This window comes from Pleurodeles waltl, chromosome 1_1, assembly GCF_031143425.1.
Source record: "Pleurodeles waltl isolate 20211129_DDA chromosome 1_1, aPleWal1.hap1.20221129, whole genome shotgun sequence".
Classification (NCBI taxonomy): Eukaryota; Metazoa; Chordata; class Amphibia; order Caudata; family Salamandridae; genus Pleurodeles; species Pleurodeles waltl.
The window spans coordinates 941,548,705-941,570,268 of record NC_090436.1 but is presented as its reverse complement, the minus strand read 5'-3'; the positions used below and the strand labels follow the sequence as shown (position 1 = coordinate 941,570,268).

The following is a 21,564-nucleotide window of genomic DNA, read 5'->3' as shown; positions in this document are numbered from 1 at the left end:
TTTTTCCCACGCAAACCAGGCAGCGCCGGTCTGATTGCGCCGTCTAACGCCATTCCATAAATACGGCGCCCGCATGGCGCTTCAGAATGGCGTTAGACGGCGCAAAACTTTTTGACGCTAAACTGCGTTAGCGCAGTTTAGCGTCAAAAAGTATAAATATGGGCCTAAATGCGCTATTAAAAAGTAACTTACACTAATAGGGAGAGCAGACGGAAAGCGGGATTAAAGAGCTTTTGTTTGAGTTTCCACAGCTCCTCCTCGTGCTTTCACAGTGACACACCATGCAGCCTTCAACAAACGCCACTTTCTCTCCCTCTGTCCCGGTGGATTTCTCCTTGGTTCTGCATTTTTTTTTTGATTGTTTGTTTGCCTATGTGAACGGTAAGTGTTGACGACCTTTGCTTTCGTGGACTTTGTTGTCTGAAACTGTCTAGTCCGTTAATCGCTGACAAACGCTAGTTTCTGCCAGAAGAGAGTGAGTGGCAGTCGGTTGATGGCGGACGGACTGGCGGGGAAAGCTTCAGAGGAGATGTTCTTTACCTATCAAGGAATCCTTTACCCGAAACTAAGATGTAGCCCCGAAACGTTCCAAGCCCTGCAGGATTTTGTTGCCAGGAAGGATGACATGATGTTGGTGGCCTACCCAAAATGCGGTGAGATAGGGGGTAAAATGTTGACAGGGCATCGTGTCATGGGTGACATTTTTAGGAAGTCCTTGCTTTTTTCTTTTTAGTCCGTAGCACTTGCATTTTGATGTTTACATTTTTGCGTTTGCCATTGTACTACCTAGGTACTAATTGTTAACTTATTGCACCTGTTTATTTTACAAATACTAGTAGTTTTGTTAGTCTAGGAGTCTAGTTTGTAAATTGTCCCTTGCAGTCCGTTAACCCTCCTGACCCCTCCCCACCGCAGTATTGACATTGTTACTTCCTGGTAATGAAGATTACACCTAAGTAACAATGTCATTACACCCTCGTAGTGTCCTCCTCGTCACAGTCCGTTCAAACTCAGGAAATAACAAGCTCAGTAAAATCACAGAGCACACATGATGCAAATGCAGAATAGTTTTTTATTCAAACGAAAAACAAACATCACTTTGCAGCAGTAGCCAAAGCTGATGGCCCAAAACCGTCCTCCAAATTATCACCAACAGAAAGACGGTAATGATGAAGAAAGGTATGGTGGGAAGACCAAGTGGCCGCCCTGCAGATCTCCAAGAGGAACACACCCCCAGCCTTCGTTCAACAGGTAGAAACCACCTTGTGGACCTGCCCTAAATGTTGGAAGGAGGAGTCTCCCCAACAACCTCATAGGCACGAGCAATGACCTGACGGTCCCAGCAACTAATAGTCTGAGTGGAGACCTTCTTACCTCTTGCCACCAACATGTAAGCAATGAAAAAAAGTTGGACATCCTAAATGGTTTTGTGCGCTCCTCTTAAATCAGAAGGGGGGGCCCATCTGACATCTAGACGGGAAGGGAGCATAGAGGAACAATCCACAAAAAAGGCAAAAGGCCCCTGAACCAAATGAAAGGAAGAAGCCTCTTTAGAAACAAATGTAGGATGTAGCTGAAGCACCACACGGTCAGGAAAGAAATTCAGATAAGAAAAAACTGCCATGAGATCCTCAATCTCACCAAGGCATCTAGCAGATGTAATGACCACCAAGAAAACCACCTTAGTGTATAACCGCACCAACTCCATCTCCTCCAAAGGTTCAAAAGGTCCCTGCAACCCCCTGAGAACAAGAGTTAGGTCCCAAGAAGGAACCTCCTTCTGAACAGAGAGACGCTGCAGCCAGGAACTCCTAAGCAACTGGAAAACTAAAGGAGAAATAATAGAGAACTCATCAGAAAAGTACTGGAATGTCTTAATCACAGCCCACTGAGCAGAAAGAGTACTAGGAGTTAGACACTTGAGAACCCCATCACGCAAAAAGTCAAGATTTTGAAAGGAGTCAATGACCATAGGAACCTCAGACCGGGCCAAACACAACTTGGAAAAATAAGCCTAGTGTTTCTTGTAGGATTTAAGGGTAGACTGTCTACTAGACGAATGACTCCCCAAAGCCACCTGTAGAACAACCCAGAGACTCCAACCCTATGCGCTTAAGTGCCAAGCCATCATATTTAACCTGAAGAGCATCTGGAGATAAAGACACAGAAACTGAAGAGTAGTGGGCCTGCAAGATGGAGAACCCAACCCTGGGCAGAAACAGAAGGAGAAGAAACCAAAGATGGCTGGGCCAATAAGGAGCAATAAGGATCACCTGAACCTTCTTGCGTCTGATCTTCTGGAGGACCCATGGCAGGAGGGGAATCAAAGGTAAGGCATACAGCAGCCCCTGAGGCCATGGGACTGACAGGGCATCCACCACCCATGCCAGAGGAGACAGATTCTATGTACAAAAAGCCAGCCCTGAGCATTGTCTTGGAAGGCAAACAGGTCTAGCCAAGGTTCCCCGAACGTCTGACAGACAAGAAGGAAGAGGAGAAGAGACAGATAATATGTCACTGAGAAAGGGAAGTTCCTGCTGAGGCTGAACATAAACTGCAGTCAGGCCCAAAACATACTCTTCTGCCCAGAGAAAGATCAGCAACACAGTGTGATTTAGGGACCCACACTTCGTACCCCCCCTGCCTGCTTAAATATGCCCTTGCCACCTGATTGTCAGTGCAGACTACAACATTGTTGCCCTGCAAACTGTCCTGGAACCTTACCCATGTGTTTCAGACAGTCATCAGTTCCCTCCTATTCGACGACTGCTGACTCTACCACAGGGACCAAGGGGCACTGAGCTCCTGGAGACGCAACTCCATCCCCCAACCACACATGCTGGTGTCTGTTGTCACTAGAACATGAGTTGGCAGCTGGAAAGGAACCCTTTCAACAAGTTTGCCTGATAGAGTCACCATGATGGGATCTGCACAATCTGATTTGGTATGGGAATCAATACATCATAGTGGAGGATGTGGTTCATAATGGGCTTTCAATAAAAACATGCCTACAGGGCCACTGCAGTTGAGGCTGCCAAGAGACCCGCCACCAATACCTTGCAGAATTGTGTGGATGTGTCAACAAAGTCTGTACCCCCGAATGAAGTGAGAGCAGCCTGTCTTCTGGGAGAAAAACTGCACCCACTTTAGGGTCCAGACGACCACCGATGAAGGTCTGTTCCTGAGAGAGTGCGAGATTTGACTTGGACACATTCACCAAAAGACCAAAGCCATGCAGAGTGGAAAGGACCAGAGCCACATCTTGACTTGCCTTGGAAAAAGAAGGAGCCGACATCAACCAGTCATCGGATAACGATACAAAAAAATACCCTGCAAATGCAAAAAAGCAACAAACAGAGCCAATACCTTGGTGAAGACACCGGGAGACGTGGCCAGACCAAAGGGCAGAACTTGAAACTGGTAATGAAGATCCTCTAATGCAAATCGCAGGCATTGCTGACTAACCACATAAACAGGAACGTGAAAATATGCATCCTGCAGATCCAGAGTCACCATGAAATCCCCTTTCATGAGTTGTGACACTCTCCGGAAGTTTTCCAACAGAACAAAGGCTTTCAGGGCCACAGGCTGAGGATGGGATGAAAGGACCGATCTGGTTTTGGAACCAAAAACAGTGGCATAAAATCCCAAAACCCCAAATCCTCCTGACCGACAGGAACTGGAATGATCACACACTTGAGAAGCAGAGATTGGACCCACGACCTAAGCCACTGAAGCTTGAAAGGGTCTCTTGGAGAAGATAAAGTCCCTCATTACGACTTCGGTGGTCTAATTAGAAGACCGCTGAAGCCGTGGGCGCCACTATACCGCTGGTGCTGGCGGTATATGTGGTTTTCTATCATGACTTTTCCGTGGCGCCAGCGGACGGAAGCAGTGTTTCTGTCTGCTGGCACAGCGGAAAAGTCACATCAACTTTGCAGCTGGCTCATCATAGAGCCAGCGGCAATGTTGATGTGCAGTGGGTGCAGCAGCACCCATTGCACATTTCACTGCCTGAAACTCAGGCAGTGAAATGCCCGATGGGGCTGTGCCTGGGGGGCCCTGCACTGCCCATGCCAAGTGCACGGGCAGTGCAGGGGCCCCCAGGGGCACCCCGAGTCCCCCTTACCGCCAGCCTTTCCATGGCGGTGTTTACCACCATGGACAGGCTGGCTGTTGGGGAATCATAATCCCCAGGGCAGCGGTGCTTGCACCTCTGCCCTGGGGATTATGAGTGCCAGGCGGAAGCCTGGAAGTATGTTTGAGGGGCCGGCGGTATGGCCGTGGCTAATGCGTCACGGTCATATTCCACTGGCGGTACACCGCCAGCCTGTTGGAGGTGTTACCGCCGGTGTACCACCGGCCGCCAAGGTCATAATGAGGCCCTAAGTCTGAAACAAGGGAGTTGAGTGAGACCTTTGAATGGAATCCGATAACCATGTTCGACTATCGAACGGACCCAAGCATCCTTCACCTCTTTTTTTCCAATGAGGTAGAAACAGCCGAAGATGACCTTCTACTATCATATAGTCACTTTTGCTGCTGCTGGACCTCAGCTGCACGGGAGGAGGAAGGCTGGGATTTGCTATAAAACATGCCCCCCTGACCACAGACCCAACCATGAAAGGTATGCCTTTCATCTGACTGAAAAGCAGGCTGCTTGAACTAAAGCTGTTCTTTATCCTGAACCTATCTGAAAGAACTCAGGATCATCTTCTTTTCCACCGCCTTCTCCACCATATCATGCAGTTCAGGACCAAACAGCTTAGAACCTAAAACGGAAGCCTATGAATCAAAGATTGCTAGTACGGCTTCAACTTCTATAACTTCAACCATAGGGACAGACGGCCCGAAACGGATGCTCCAGCTACCATCATAGAAGCCTAAAAACCACCAAAGATAGAATCAGAAAAGAACTGGGACAGCATCTCCATATTGGACAGGAGAGCTGTGGGATCATTCTGGGGTTGAAGACAGTCAAAAAGTGTGTGGAAGTCCTTAAGAAATACCTGTGTGGCATAGGCAGCAAACTTGTTCGCCCAAGTACCATAATTGGAAGAAGTATATGCCCATTTTAAAGTGGACTCAACTCTATTATCCACTGGATTGAAGAGGACTGCCTCCTCTGAGGCCAAGGACAATGAATACACGGAGGCCAGAATAGTATTCACCTTTGCTGCCAGAGGGGACTGCTCATCAACCCCCTCCAACAAGTAACATTCGGAAAAGAAACAGGGGACAACAGGCTTATCGATGTCTTTCCATTCTGTCTGCAGCAAGGACTGAATCACATCATGAAGGGGCAGGATATCCTTGAGCACCATATTATGTTGGGCCAGAAATTCCTTTTCCGCCACATCCAGAGGAACAAATCCCAAAGGGTCCCTAATATGGGCCAAAACCTCCTTGAGTTTGTCACCCTTAATGTAACTGACCTTGGCCTCATTATGCTATTTTCATCAGAACTAGGACGCTTAGGAGGAATGTCCCTCTCCTTAATAGCAGTATCAACTGCATATTTAACCAGGGCCTGCAAATTGCCCCTAGAAACCTGGAGGAGCTCCTCTCACCCTCCTGAGCAGGGGCATGACTGGATATGTCCATGATCTCAAGGATTAGTGACCGCCACGAGTAAGCAGCAACGTGCTAGAGCAGCATTCTGCTTCCTGTTATATAGGGTAACCAGGCAACTAAGATCTCACCATGGAAGAGCAAGCAACACCATAACAGTGCAGCCAACCCCTGTGTATCCATGTAACCACATACACATGGCGGGGTTCCGGGAAGCTGCACTCGCGGCACCTGAACAGCCCGGCCACACAAAACGCTCCCAGCCCAAGGTCAGCACATCAGCAGGGAGTGCAAACCTCAGCCGGCACACAACACGCTCCACCTGCTACAGCAAGGCGGAAGGCAGCAGTGAAATAAAAGAGCCACAGGAGCTGTCAAAGGAGCCATTACATAAGTAAAGCTATAAACTTGTAAACACTTACCTGAAGCATCCGAGGTGAGCGTGCATGGCTGCTTCATGACAGGAACAATAACAGGAGGAGGTGAGGGGGAGGAGCTTAAATTAAAAAAACCTAATAATAATGATAGAAGTAGGACTAGAGTGCTATGGCTGTCCCGAGGGGCATAACCCTCAGTTTGTAAGGACAGGGACAAGGAGGACACTTGAGGGGGTAATTAGTTATTAGCAAAACCCATGAGTGTGTTGATAATATTACCACTCAGTCTTTCAGGTTTAGTATTTTTGTAGAATTATTTTGCCACCTAAATCAGAATTATGACAATGTTTCAGTTTACATCATCTTTTTGAAGTAAACTGTCAATTAGAGTTCACTGCTAAATCATGGATAATACTAAAAGCTATTCCATTAATTTAGAGTATCTGCTAATAATTTTCGGAGATGTCTCTGGAAAAGGTATGCGGAATTAATGAAAGAAACAATATTTCTGCTGGTTACTGCCAAAATTACAGGCCTGAGAAGTAATTGTAATGGAAAGGACTGCTGACTAGGGCTTTGAGTAGGAAGGAAAAAGCGTGTGTGGGGGAGGCTTTCTAAAATGGGCGAGGCCTAAGAAGCATAACTAGGAATCCTTTTGGCAGGTGTGCTTATTTAATGGTGTTGCATAAAACATGTGAACTATGCTCCCCATAGTGTACCAATTGACCAGTATTTTGGTGCCTCTGTGAGCTTTCTGTTATTGAATCCAGACGAGTGAGACAGTGATGAACATGCACCTAAAACTAGCCAGAAGTATTGGCTTTGCCAGTGCTTGTAGGCAGTTAGATAAACGAGTAAAAAGGATGATTTTGTTGTGAAAAATTAGAATTGAAAATGTTTCTTTTCTGAAATTATGTGACTGTGACATAAACTAGGGTCTATGGAAGGGGTAGTGGTCGTCAGTGTTTCAACCACTTCCGTTTTTCGCTTTCACATCACTTTGATCTCCAGTGTCTCTGTAGCATATTTACACCCTTTTTCTCCACACATCTTTCTGGAACTGTTCATCTGCATATCTCAGACCCCGTGTCCTTTATCAGCCCTCATAGCACTCTGTTTCCACTCTCTCCTGCATGCACATATTTGCATTTCCTTCACTTCACTGTGCCCCCACATACACACCACACCCACTCACCTGTAAGCACTGCATATTCTAATTTCACCATGTCAATCTGTTTACAGCTGTGCACCTCCCTCATACCCTTTCACAGAAAATGACAATTACAGTAGGCAAGTGTGACTATTGCTCTGTTTGATCTGCAGAGAAGCCAAGGACTGGATGTGCATTGATTCTGAACACCTTTGAGGCTGACTGACAGACACTGTTGAGAAACTTGCACTGCTTTCAGCCTCAACCCTGGAGCTCTTAATTGTGGCGCATTATAAACACTGACCCAAAACCTAAACTCGCACAGACACTGAGGGATGACTCAGTTCACAGTAAGCAGTGTAGAAGAGGAATAGCCTGCATGAAAAAAAAAACATCCTAGAAAAAGAGAACACTTCTGGAGGATGCAAGAGTAAGTAAAACATGTGAAAGGTAAATAGAAGTTACATGACTAATATGGATTACATGAATTTGTTTTCAGTCATTACTCAGAAAGTGTTTTTGTCTGTAAAGGTTAGGACGTTCATTTAGAGCCCGAGAGTGATCCGTTTCAATATCAGATTTCAATTACTGCTGGGTTTGAAACCCAAAGTAACCCACCCACCTTAAAGCACTGCTGCCGACAATGATATTGCCAAATCACTCGTTTTTAACTCCATTCTTGCTCTTAAAAATCGGAGCTTTGCAGTTTTCTCTACATATATGCTGATTAAGTAGCTGCAATTACGTTTACAATTAGTTTTCTGCATGTATGTGCAGAGTAGTTACAACCAGCAGTTTGTCTTTGGAACTTTACTCCAGGTTATGAACACAGGGGGCAGATTTATCATTGTATTGCACTGCCCTTATGTCACACATGGAGTTGCACGGGCAATGCAACACTTAAACCAGATTTACCAAGCAACGCACGGCCCTGCATTACTTGGTAAATCTGGAGTAGCGCAAGGCAGCACAAGTTGCAGTCTTGCTTTACTCTACCCTGGGAAGGAGTTCTATAGGTGGAGCATAGGTGTTCCCATGCATCCAACCATGGATTTTGGTGTGATCCCAGATTTGCTCAGAGTGATAAACCTGGAAAATATTTAAAATACTACACCTTCCCAAGGCAGGCTCAACAAGGAGAATTATCTTTATTCCTCCTCATTGATTCCTCTTTCTTAGTGTGCTGCACTGTGTAGCACACTTAAAAAGAGGAACAAGCCTCTAGGGTTTGTCTTTTATTCAGGGAAGTGTCCTTCCTGCACAGAAATGATCCTGCCTACAATAAAGGCACCCTTGCACCATGGTGCAAGGGTGTCTGCATGGGTGCTAGGCAGCAGATTGTGCGCCAGAGCAAACAAAGAGCAGGAATGCACATTATTTACTGGTAAATATGACACATTACTGCCCTCTCTCTTTCAGACAGCAAAGAAAGTTGTCTTGCTGTGTTGCATTGAATTAAATAATGATAAATCTTTCGCAGGATCTCTCAGACTTCAGAATAGAGCTAACAACTTGGCATTTTAAACAGATTGACAATCTGTGTAACATAAGATATACATATGCGCAGTCACCTGCTGAAGGCAACATTTACACTGATAAGAGTAGGACCTTTAAAAAGTCAGTCTACCGCATCACGCCCCACTACACTGCGTATCACCATCAATTCTGCACAGCTGGAAGCCAGAGCAAAGCCAACACACTATCCTCTTGCCTCTCCTCTCATTTGACCTTTCTACCTCACCTCATCTCCTGTCACTCTTTATCCCCCTTACCGACTACTGCCCACTCAAGATATCCTCTTTCTGACCTTTTTAGGTCGTGTTTATGACAGCACAGCTGTGAAACAGACATTGCTAACAATATACATAGAGTGAGCTTTAGTTCCACCCTTTTCAACCACTGGCTGTCTTTGACGCCCTCTCTCAGCCACTGACTTGAGAGATTGTTAATGCCATCTTTGCTCAACCCAGTGGAGTACTCATCTCTTGCTTAATGCTATTACCTGTTTGATGTATCAACCTCCTTCCTCTGGAATGCATATGGATTTTTTCCCTTCTCAGCTTCTTCTTACAGTTGCTGTGATTCCAAGCTCTCTCTTCTCTTGCTCTGCTGATTGTCATTGGCCAACCCACCTCCTACATTCACAGAAATGGAGAGCAACCCATCATCAACTGTCTCTTGACAGCGCATGTTTCTGTCAAAACGTATAGCGCCGGCTACCGCCATTCCAGGACACCAGCCTGGCGCCATATTTAAGGAATGGTGCAAATCGGCGCTAAGGCCCGGTTAGTGTCAAAATACATGATGCTAACCGGGTACAGGAGACATAGGGAAAACTGGAGGTTGTCGGGAAAGAATGGTGCTAGTCAGGTTACAGTAAAAAAAATTACTCTAAACTGCTAGCATCTTTTTTTTTACACACAACTCCCATGGACATGACTCCTGTCTTAATAAAGTCAGGAGTCATGCCCCCCAGCCTAATGGTGATGCCCAGGGTACTTGGCCATTGGGCACAGTGCCATGTAGGGGGGGCCAAGTTAGGCCCCCCTATCCCCTTCTGTGCCCAGGACATAATGGTTACGTCCTGAGGCACAGTGCTCGTGTGCCCAGGACGTAACCATTACGTCATGGGCACAGAGCCCAGAGGGAGCTATAGCGCTCCCTCTGTGGGATCCCCCCACCCCCCCCCCCAAGGCAGAGATGGAAGGGGAAGCCCTTCCCCTTCCACCCCACCTGTGATGTCAGCACGCTGACAATCACAGAGGCCTCCTCCCATCGCGCTGGAAGCTCAGCTTCCAGCGCGATCGGAAGAGAAATGCAAAGCATTAGCACGTAGAGGAGGCCAGAGAGGCTTCAAAGGGAAGGAAAGGAATTTCCTTCCCTTTGAAGTCTCTCTCAGCGTTTTAGCAGCCGTATTGCAAGCAATCGCCCACTAGACACCGGGGATTTAAATTTTGTAAGGAAATTGGCATAAGGGAGCGACCCCTTGGGCAAGGGTCGCTTCCAGGAGGCATTTTTAAGGACTTATCGGCCTATTATTTTTTTTTGTATTTTTGAGGTGGGGAGCGACCCCTTAGGCAAGGGTCGTTCCCCTGGGGGGCAAATTTATTTTAGGCCATTTCTGCCCCCCTGGGGTGCAGATCAGCCTTTTTTAATTAGGCCGATCTGCCCCCAAGAGGGGCAGAAACCACTAGGCACCGGCGATTTTTTTGTTGTTGTTGTTTTACAGATGGGGAGCAACCCCTTAGGCAAGGGTCGCTCCCCTGGAGGGGCAAATTGTATTTAGGCCATTTCTGCCCCCTTTTGGGGGCAGATTGGCCGATTTTAGGTCACTCTGCCCCCACGGGGGCAGAAACCACTAGGCACCAGGGATTTTTTTTTTACGCCAATGTCACGCAAGGGGATCGACCCCGTAGGCAAGGGTCACTCCCCGAGTTGGGGGGGTGTTGGTCAAATTTATTTTAGGCCATGAAACCTCTAGTCGCCAGGGCAATTTTTTTTTTGTGTTTTTTTTTTGGGTTGGTTGTTTTTTTAGAGATGGGAAGCGACCCATTAGGCAAGGGTCGCTCCCCTGGGGTGCAAATTGTATTTAGACCATTTCATCGGCCGATTTTAGGTCAATCTGCCCCCGAGGGGGAAGAAAAAACTAGGCACCGGGGATTTTTTTTTTGCGCCAATGTCACGCAAGGGGAGCGACCCTGTAGGCAAGGGTCGCTCCCCGGGGGGTGGTTGGGGGGGAAGGGGGGCACATTTATTTTAGGCCATTTCGCCCCGCCCCCGGGGGCAGATTGGCCTATTGTTATTAGGCCGATCTGTCCCCAGGTGGGGCAGAAACCTCTTGGCGCCAGGGCTAATTTTTTTGTGTGGTTTTTTTTTTGTTTGTTTGTTTTTTTAGAGATGGGGAGCAACCCATTAGGCAAGGGTCGCTCCCCTGGGGGGCAAATTGTATTTAGACTATTTCTGCCCCCCTTGGGGGCAAATCGACTGATTTTAGGTCAATCTTCCCCCAAGGGGGGCAGAAACAACTAGGTACCGGGGATTTTTTTTTTTTTGCGCCAATGTCACGCTGGGGGAGTGACCCCGTAGGCAAGGGTCGCTCCCCGGGGGGTTGGGGAATTTATTTTAGGCCATTTCTGCCGCCCCTGGCCAAAATCCACAGGTAGGCACTTTGCACAAAAAACACCTCTGTTTTCTGTGAAGAAATTTGATGTGTCCACGTTGTGTTTTGGGCCATTTCCTTTCGTGGGCGCTAGGCCTACCCACACCAGTGAGGTACCATTTTTATCGGGAGACTTGGGGGAACACTAGGTGGAAGGAAATTTGTGGCTCCTTTTAGATTCCAGAACTTTCTGTCACCGAAATGAGAGGAAAAAGTTTTTTCGGTCAAATTTTGAGGTTTGCAAAGGATTCTGGGAAACAGAACCTGGTCTGAGCCCCACAAGTCACCCCATCTTGGATTCCCCTAGGTGTCTAGGTTTCCAAAATTCGCTGGTTTGCTAGGTTTCCCCATGTGCCGGCTGAGCTAGAGACCAAAATCCACAAGTAGGCACTTTGTAAAAAACACCTCTGTTTTCTGTGAAAAAATGGGATGTGTCCACGTTGTATTTTGGGCCATTTCCTTTCGTGGGAGCTAGGCCTACACACACCAGTGAGGTACCATTTTTATCGGGATACTTGGGGGAACGCTGGGTGGAAGGAAATTTGTGGCTTCTCTTAGATTCCAGAACTTTCTGTCACCAAAATGAGAGGAAAAAGTGTTTTTTTGGTCCAATTTTGAGGTTTGCAAAGGATTCTGGGTAACAGAATCTGGTCAGAGCCCCACAAGTCACCCCATCTTGGATTCCCCTAGATGTCTAGTTTTCAAAAATGCGCTGGTTTGCTAGGTGTCCCCAGGTGCCGGCTGAGCTAGAGGCCAAAATCCACAGGTAGGCACTTTGCAAAAAACACCTCTGTTTTCTGTGAAAAAATGTGATGTGTTCATGTTGTGTTTTGAGCCATTTCCTTTCGTGGGCGCTAGGCCTACCCACACAAGTGAGGTACCATTTTTATCGGGAGACTTGGGGGAACACAGAATAGCAAAACAAGTGTTATTGCCCCTTGTCTTTCTCTACATTTTTTCCTTCCAAATGTAAGGCAGTGTGTAAAAAAGACATCTATTTGAGAAATGCCCTGTAATTCACATGCTAGTATGGGCACCCCGGAATTCAGAGATGTACAAATAACCACTGCTTCTCAACACCTTTTCTTGTGGCCATTTTGGAAATACAAAGGTTTTCTTGATACCTATTTTTCACTTTTTTTATATTTCAGCAAATGAATTGCTGTATACCCAGTATAGAATAAAAACCCATTGCAAGGTGCAGCTCATTTATCGGCTCTGGGTACCTAGAGTTCTTGATCAACCTACAAGCCCTATATATCCCCGCAACCAGAAGAGTACAGCTGACGTGACAGTATATTGCTTTAAAAAATCTGACATCGCAGGAAAAAGTTACAGAGTAAAACGTGGAGAAAGATGGCTGTTTTTTTTCACCTCAATTTCAATATTTTTTTATTTCAGCTGTTATTTTCTGTAGGAAACACTCGTAGGATGTACACAAATGACCCCTTACTGAATTCAGAATATTGTCTACTTTTCAGAAATGTTGAGCTTTCTGGGATCCAGCATTGGTTTCTCACCCATTGTGGTCACTAACTGGAAGGAGGCTGAAAGCACAAAAAATAGTAAAAATGGGGTATGACCCAGTAAAATGTCAAAATTGTATTGAAAAATTGGGTTTTCCAATTCAAGTCTGCCTGTTCCTGAAAGCTGGGAGGATGGTGATCTTGCCACCTCAAACCCTTTGTTGATGCCATTTTCAGGAGAAAAAAAAACACGAGCTGCCTTCTGCAGCCCTTTTTCCCCATTTTGTTTTTTAAAAACAACATTTTCACTGTATTGTGGCTAATTTCTAGGTCTCCTTCAGGGGAACCCACAGAGTCTGAGTACCTCTAGAATCACTAGGTTGTTGGACAAAAGGACACAAATTTGGTGTGGGTAGCTTATGCGAACAAAAAGTTACGAGGGTCTAAGCGCGAACTGCCCCAAATAGCCAAAAAAAGGCTTGGCACAGGAGGGGGGAAAGGCCTGGCAGCGAAGGGGCTATGGAACTTAAAAAAAATAATAAAAAATACTTACCTGGACTTACCTGGGATGGGTCCCCCATGCCCTGGTGTCCTCTAGGTGTGGGTGCGGGTGGGGGTGCCCTGGGGGCAGAGAAGGGCACCTGTGGGCTGTTTCCATGGTCTCTGACCATGGAAAAAGGCCCCCAGGTCCCCTAACGCCTGCCCATACCCAGGTGTTAAATAATGGTGGTAAGCAGGCTTAGTGCCATTATTTAAGGCCTTTGTCCTCCAGTGCGTGATTTTTGGCCGTGAGGATAAATAAGGCGCTAGGGCCTTTGAGTCATTTTTTGCCCGGGAACGCCTACCTTGCATCTCATTGACGCAAGGTAGTTTTCCTCAGGCAAAAAATGACATTAACTCCAATATTTTGGCGCTAGACATGTTTAGCACCAAAATATAAATATGGAGTTAAGTTTGCGCCGGATTTGCATAAAAAAATATGTTGTAAATCCGGCACAAACTGAAAATAAATATGCTCCTCAGTCTCCTGACTGTGCCATAATAGTTGGAGATGATGTCACATTTGATACAGAATACAAGAGGAGGTTTCAGAGTAAAGGGTAGAAAAATACTCTTCCCATTCCCGAGCTGGAATATGGCACTCTGGGTGGGCATGGCTTCTACAGCCATCTTGAGTGACAAAAGCTCCTGGTGTCCTTATCTTCTGCTGTTTTTAATAGATCACCCCAGGTACACACTTCACACTGTGCTTTAGTCGTCCTGACAGTTGCTGTATAGATTTATCTAGCCGCCAGGATCTTTGGTCTCTACCTGTTTTTTAAAGCTTTCATCAGAACCCTTCTAGCGATTTTGCAGGAGTTGTTGAACCATTTATTTGCTTTTACTGTCTGCAAGGTTTTTTGGTTGCTGATATTTTTTATGAACAACTCCCCTCCCTTACTAAAAAAGGCTTTCATGTAGCTTCACAGCCTGGAAAGGAGAGATGGATTGTTCTGCTATAATAGCAAACTCATTTGAAGTAATTTAATAGATCTTATTAATATTGATATCTGACTTGGATATAACTGCCCACTTCACATTTTGGCCCATATTTATACTTTTTTCGTGCCGCATTTGTGTTGCTTTTTGACGCGAAAGTGGCGCAAACTTAAAAAATACATCTGTATTTTGTAAGTTTGTGCCGCTTTTGCGTCAAAAAGCGGTGCTAATGCAGCACTAAAAATGTATAAATATGGGTTTGGAGTGCTAAATCTTGGATGCAGGGCCTCCTCCAATCTAATGGGAGGGAAAAATGCTCACTATCATGGCAGGCAAGGCGCTCCATGTCTGACATTTCATTCCAGACCCATACATCCAACAAGATGTAATCTATGTTGCTATTGCAGGTCCCTCTTATAAATGTAGGTTTCTCTTCAGTATCTGAAGTGAATTGACCATTGCCTGCTCTTAAGCCGTATGTAACCGATAGATCTGTTAGCTGCAAAGCAGTTGAACTAATTTTAGGGGCTTTCCTTAATCAGAATAGACTGGAATCCCCCAGTGTGTATCTTCTTCTCTAATGAATTCCAAAAAGGGCCATAGGGTACAACATTGATGTTAAAAACCCCTGCTATAATAGCACAGTGGCCCCCACGATGCACCCCAAAACAGTCTTCAGAGTAGTTATGATCTGGGATGTTTTATTGAATGGGCAAGACCTATTATAAATGTTTATTAGCAGATAAGGTGTCCCATGCTTGGGGAATAATCTCAACACCAAGACATCAGGGGAGTTTATCAAGAGATATATTAACCCATGTGAGAAGGACTCCTAAAGGCATCTTCGAAGGGATTGCTTCTTTGCTGAAGGTTAAATACCTTTGTCTGTGAATCTTCATAAGGGCCCACGTCTTGCGGAGTAGACAGATGCAAAATCTTTCTATGAGAGAACCGCAGTCATCATTTTCCAATTTGGGGCAAATCCCTGTGATGTTCCAGGGACAAATCTGGACCTATATTATCATCAAGTTTTAACCTAGATGAGTTATTTAGCGGTGTCTTAGTATTGGGGGGCTTGGATCAGCAAGACTTATAAGCGGTAAACAATCACTATTCCACTGGCTCCCTCCATTAGAGTTAAATATCACTCTCTTCAAATTACCCAGCCTATTTTCATTCTCGCCCAAATATATGCAAGGAAGATTTAATAATGGAGAAGTTGGTGAGAGAGGTAGTCAGTCTACCTCTCCCAAACCACTCTCCTGTGGGACAACAACCTCTTTATCAGCTTCTTGTTTCTCTAGATTGCTCCCACCGTGTTTACAGTGGGGGTGGGGGGTTTCGTTGAGTTCAAGAAATTAATCCTTCAGTCAGTTCTGTTCAACTTCAATTCAATTGAATCCCAGGCATATCCTTCAAGTTGTCTAACTTGCAAAGTGTCTTGGTAAATAACTCAACCACATTGTCTATGTCTAATCCAATGTAGGCCCTTATTTTTCAACAAGGCTTTGTCTTCTTTGGTCATGAATATCATAGCCCCCTCTAGGGTGAATGGATCTTGGGGAACCAGAAGTGCATGTTGTTTGGTGGCACCTTGCTACATCGATCTGGGCCTGCCCTTTCAAGGTGGCAAAATTAGAGTGTGTCTGATAATAATTATCCATGAAAACATGGCTTCACATGCACTCTGGGGGCAGAGGAATTAAGCTTTTATTTGGCACCCGGGATGGCTTAATGTTGGATTGACTGATCTTGACAGGGTGTTTGGAGGGTTCCCTGGGAAAGAGTCGATGATTGCACAGGTGAAACGGCAAACTGTGATTTAGCATTTACCTGTTGAGTTTTAGGCTCTGGTAGAAATTTAAGCATATCTACTACCCCCAGTAAAATATGTTTTAGGTTTGCAATTTCAGCCTTCAAATTGTATATCAGCCCCACAACTTCCCTAAAACTAGCTGGGTTGGCATTCTGTGTAGAGTCTGTGGAATCAGAAATGGGGGCACCCCATGACAGAGAGTGCGGAATAGAAACCTCTTGTACAGGATCAAATCTGTTGGTACAGACACCATTATACAGGACTTTAGTATCCTCTTCCTTCAAGGTAGCAGAATGTATTTGTGGATGCAAGATGGACTTTTTGGCCTTACTATTAGATGGGTTCCCAGAGAAGTATTAGAATCTCCTCCTGGAGTAGAGAGCCTTGAGACCTGGAGTCCCCTTTGGTAACGTCAGATGAGTTGGTCAGTGTTGGCTCCAAAAACTCCTTCCATTATTGTTGGTGTGACTTCATTGTCGAAGCTGCCAACATCTTCTCTGCCATGTGTCAAGTCCTTACTTAACAATATCCCATATTTCAGGCAGTATTGCCTTAGTTGCCTCATCCACCTCTGGAAATAAACCACGGAATCTCTGCATTTTGAACAGTGTGTCAACCACCTAGTTGTCTCGGTGGGGAGTGCATGGTGCCCCAAACACTAATATTGCATTGCAAACATCACAATACAAGCTCTCTCAAAAAACAAAGCACATGCTGGTGCTTCATATGTTGCCAGTTGAATTCATACACTACTTTCTGGTTGTCCAGCACAAATGCCAACCTTTTGTCTAACAACTTCTCTCCCCACAGTCTCATTGTCAGCACCACTGGAGAAAATTCCAAAAATGTGATGCTGTACTCCCTTTGCCTCATGCATCCGGCCATGCTCCACCTCCTTTTCCCTTACAGTCCATCCCCCCCAGCCGTGTCAGAGAATATTTCCACAATCAATGTTACTGGTGTAGAAGGCTGGCCCGCTATATAGTGTGCAAAGCTAAGCATACTGTGCAAGGGGTCCAGACAACTACACAGTGGTTTACAGGGGTAAAAATTAGATCACATAATACTCTAATTTTAAGGTAGCTTGGTCGAGCAGTTAGGTCAATCTTGGAGAAGTGCAAAGCATTTGTTGCACTCACAGCATCAATCATGCAACTCACACACTCAAAGGAATAACTTGAAACCAATTTATAAAAATACTTCACATTTGTATGTAATTTTTAAGACCCGGATTATCAAAATTGGAGAAGTACTTTTTGAGATATGCATTTTCTAAGTTTTATAAAAATAGTATTTTTGTGTGTAAGTATGCACCACAGGAATCAATGGAAGTTCACCTTTAAAAATACATATAAAATCGCACAGTTGGTTTACCAAGTTCTTGTTTTGCAGATTGGTCGAGGTCGTCAGTGGGGACACTGTGCCGCTGGAGAAGTTCGGGCGTCTCCTGGGTCTGGCAGAGGCAGCAAGGAAATGTCTCTGGAGCTGGTGCAGAGCCACTCCGGGGGACCACTTGGAAAAGCACTGCATAGGTAAGTTAAATGATGGTTTCTGCAGGTCCTCTTGGAGTGTCAAGGTCAGAAGGGATGAGGGGCCGTTAGGGCACAACAGGTTCTTTGGTGCATGCCACAGGGCAGCCAGTGAGCCAGGAGCTGTGCTCAAGGATGTCCTCAGAAGCAGGATGTAAGTTGGTTCAAGGATCATTTGCAGGACATTGGGGTTACTCTGGCGGGAGGTCTGGGGTGTTCCTCAAGTCCCTCGACTGAGGCTTCCTGCTGGTCCTTTTTCAGCCCTGGGTGGGCTGGTTTTCTTGGTGTCCGACGTTAGCTGACCAATACCCAGGGTACAGGCACGGTTTGACCATTAGCAGGGTTTTTCCCCGCAGTCATCGATGTGTTATTTGGTCCAGCTGTGACATCTGGTTCGGAAGTTAGCAGCTGGTCAGTGAAGTGACCGTCACTGGCTTGCTGGTTTCTTGCTGTTGGAGAGTGGTACCTCCACTCTGGAGGGAGTTCTATGGTGATTGTCAAAGCCTGGAGGTCCTCTGGGGTTCTTTGGAGCTTTTCCAGTTGCCCAGCAGCTCCTCAGCGCTGATCATCAGGTCCTGGGTGCAGCAGGCATGGTTTGGCACCTTCTTTGTTGCAGCAGGCCCAGTTTTTGTGCCTTGGATCTTCTTGGTGCAGGTCTTTTTTTGTCGGTCGAATCTGAGTTCCTGGTCTAGGGATTCCAACTAAATATTGTATTTAGGGGGAGGGGTCTCTTCCCTACACCTGGTTGGCTATTTTACCTCCATCCACGATGGAGGGAAGTGAAATGGAGTGCCCACATCGCAGGCAACACCTTAGGGGTGGTGCATTCCAGGTGGGCCACTCCTCCTACCTTTTGTGTATTTTCCCTCCGTTGCTCCTGCCAAAAGTAAGTGTATGCAAGGGGGTTGGCCATCTGCTGCTAGCACCAGGCCTGGGGGTCGAGTTTTAAAGGTAATAAGCCCTTTGAAGCTCGCCACCAGGGCAGTGCACTTTCCAGAAGGAGGGGGTGTTAGCACCTCCACCCAGGAAGGGCATTGTTCTAGAATCCAGAGAGACCGATCTCTCCCGTAAGGTTGTAGATTGGACATCTGGCAGTGGGAGGCAGGATTTATCATTTTGTGTTGTTTGATACCAAACACTCAAGGATTCAGAGTAGCCATCATGGAGCTGGGAAACTCGTATTGACCAGTGTCCAGCACATGTTTTAAAGTGGCAGCTCTGTTTACTCACTATGTCCCAGGTTTGGCAAGGACACAGTGGGGACATATTGCTCATGCTGTTATGCCCTCACATATAATATGGTGCACCCTGCCTTAGGGTTGGAAAGCCTGCCAGAGGGGTTTCTTATCCATAGTGTATGCAGTGTATGGTGGACAGGGCACACAGGTGCTGTGCCATTTCGAGTTTGGATTTTAGGCTTGCACCACGACACCCAGCCTGCAATGGCAGTGCTGGGTCCACCTGGATGCATGGCCCTAGGGGGTATCACAATCAGTGCTGCTGCCCTCAGGGGACTACTCTTAGTACCCCATGCCCTGGGCACCTAAGTACCTTTTACTAGGGACTTATAATGGTAGCTGAAGATGTATCAAATTATGCCAAAGCATCACAACAGTTTTAGGGAAAGAGCTCTGGCCCAGGGAACCTGGTTAGTAGGGACCCTGGACACTACAATTTCTAGGCTACATCATACATCAGGCAAAAAGTAGCGGTTAACCATGTCAAAAAGAGGCCATTCTTCACAACTGGGTCTTCATGCTGCCAAAGCCTAACCCCATTACAGTCAGTCAAAAATGTTGCCACACTCCAAATTTCTCTTTATTCTGCTAGACATAAAAATCCTATAATGAGGCTTAGCCACTCCCCTCATTGACAGCACCACTTGCTTGGTAAACACTCTCCTCTGGGTCACGGCTCTGCACCCAAAATTCAAATATCCAAGTAACTGCTGAGTGAACGTCAGCTCACATTTTTTTCATGCTAATGGCCACAACCAAATAGCTGTTGTAGTCTGTGGCATTTATCCACCCGCATTCATGACACTTTCGCCACTGAGTCCCGCACTTATGTATCAATTTCTGAAAAGCTGTGATGAGTACTGAGCATTCATCCCTCTTCTCCTCCTTCCCTATAATCAATAAAGTTGCTGAGGAAAGCAGCAGCTGCTCAGACCCTGCAACCTTTCATACTCTCCATTTACAAATATGCTGAACGTCTCCAAAGCAGCACAGGCAACTACACATCCCTTAAGCATGGCCTTGTCTATGTGTTATTCAACTGTACACATATTTATACTTTTTGATGCAAAACTGCACTAACCCAGTTGTGCATCCAAAGGGTTAGCACCAGTTTGTGCCATTCCTGAGCGCCAGCCAGGCGCCATATTTATGGAATGGTGCAGGCCGTTGCAAAGGATGGGCTAGTGTAAAAACAATTACGTTAGCCAGGTGGGCGTGGTGGTATGGGAAAAGGGGGTTTTGCACCAAAAAATGACGTTAGGCTGGTTGGTGGCAAAAAACAATGCCTCCAACCAGTCTAGCATTATTTTCTGATGCAAAACCATTCATACCACATGACTCCTGTCTTAGAAAAGACAGGAGTCATGCCCACCACTCCAATGGCCAGCACAGGGACCAGTGTCCCCTGGGCATGGACATTGCACCCTGTGACACGCAGTCTCATACACTGGCTCACCTGTTTTGTTGCCTCATCAGAGTTGATGCATGAAACCAGACACTCATCTTGTTCTAAGTAATCATTTGCTGGTGACCCATCTGGCCAAGAAAGGTGATGTTTCACACAGAAGTTGCTCTCAGGCCTCTTTGGCACAATGTCAATCAGTGATATGAGTAAATCATTTATTTGTCATATCACCAAGAGTCCTGCTATCCTCCTTATAGATACCTCCTCGATCAATCGTCATATATAATCTGCTCTTCCACTTTGCAGGATCTCACATTTCCTGTCAATGTCAATGTCCCTCCTGGGGCCTGCATATGGAATTTTAAACATGCCTAGAAATCCTGCCCTTAAGTAGCCTGTCGCTTCCCTATACAGGTACATTTACAGTCACTTACTCATGTTGCCAAAGTCAGTTGACATAATCACACTTTTTTTGTACCCTTTTCCCATCTCCTTTGCCACTGACACCTTGTTCTGCCCCTTGGCCACTGTGGCAGTGTAGGACTAGATGTTTTCCCACATACTTCTGTCAGTCATGCCTACATTTGCAATAACATTGGTAACATCTCCTTTGTTGAAGTTCCAATAGCTTCTGATGGGGTCTCACCTCCCCTCTTGCCCCTCTTCTACCCAGGGTGGAACACCATGGAAACAGCTGTATCAGCAATGGTAACCCGCAACTCATGTGTACTGTAGGCAGCATCCTTCATTGCATCATGAACTGTAGCCAGAATTGTGAACGCTGAATTTTTACTAATAAATATTCATGTATTCTTAATGTTGAATTTGCATAGAAAATTAATTAATATAGAAAAAAATGCATGACTTGGAATATGTGCCTATTTGAGTGGCCGTCAGGAATCATGAAGTGTCCTTATTAATTGCTTATTAATATAAAATGATGTGCTCATGTTTAGGTTAATGTAGTAGTATGTTATATTAATGATTACGTATTAAGGCCCATATTTATACTTTTTGACGCTAAACTGCGCTAACGCAGTTTAGCGTCAAAAAATTTAGCACATTCTGAAGCGCCATGCGGGCGCCGTATTTATGGAATGGCGTTAGCCGGCGCAAGCAGACCGGCGCTGCCTGGTTTGCGTGGAAAAAAAACACGTACACCAGACAGCGCCGGCGTAGGGGGAAAATGGCGTATGGGCGTCTTAAAATGGGGCAAGTCAGGTTACGTCGAAAAAATCGTCGTAACCCGACTTGCGCCATTTTTTTTCGACGCCCATCCCCCATCAACATGACTCCTATCATTGTAAAGATAGGAGTCATGCCCCCTTGCCCAATGGCCATGCCCAGGGGACTTATGTCCCCTGGGCATGGTCA

The 21,564-nt window shown here is 45.9% G+C and overlaps 1 protein-coding gene across 2 annotated transcripts in view; it reads left to right on the top strand.

Annotated features, from left to right (window-relative positions):
• Positions 1 to 222: 222 nt before the first annotated feature.
• LOC138289430 (sulfotransferase 6B1-like) overlaps positions 223 to 21,564 on the top strand; it is a 340,318-nt gene continuing 318,976 nt past the window's right edge. For both annotated transcript variants that reach the window (XM_069230173.1, XM_069230172.1), the window contains exon 1: positions 223 to 653. In XM_069230173.1, coding sequence (XP_069086274.1) covers positions 494 to 653 — 160 coding nt within the window. In that variant the 5' untranslated portion in view covers positions 223 to 493. The remainder of the gene's footprint in view (positions 654 to 21,564) is intronic.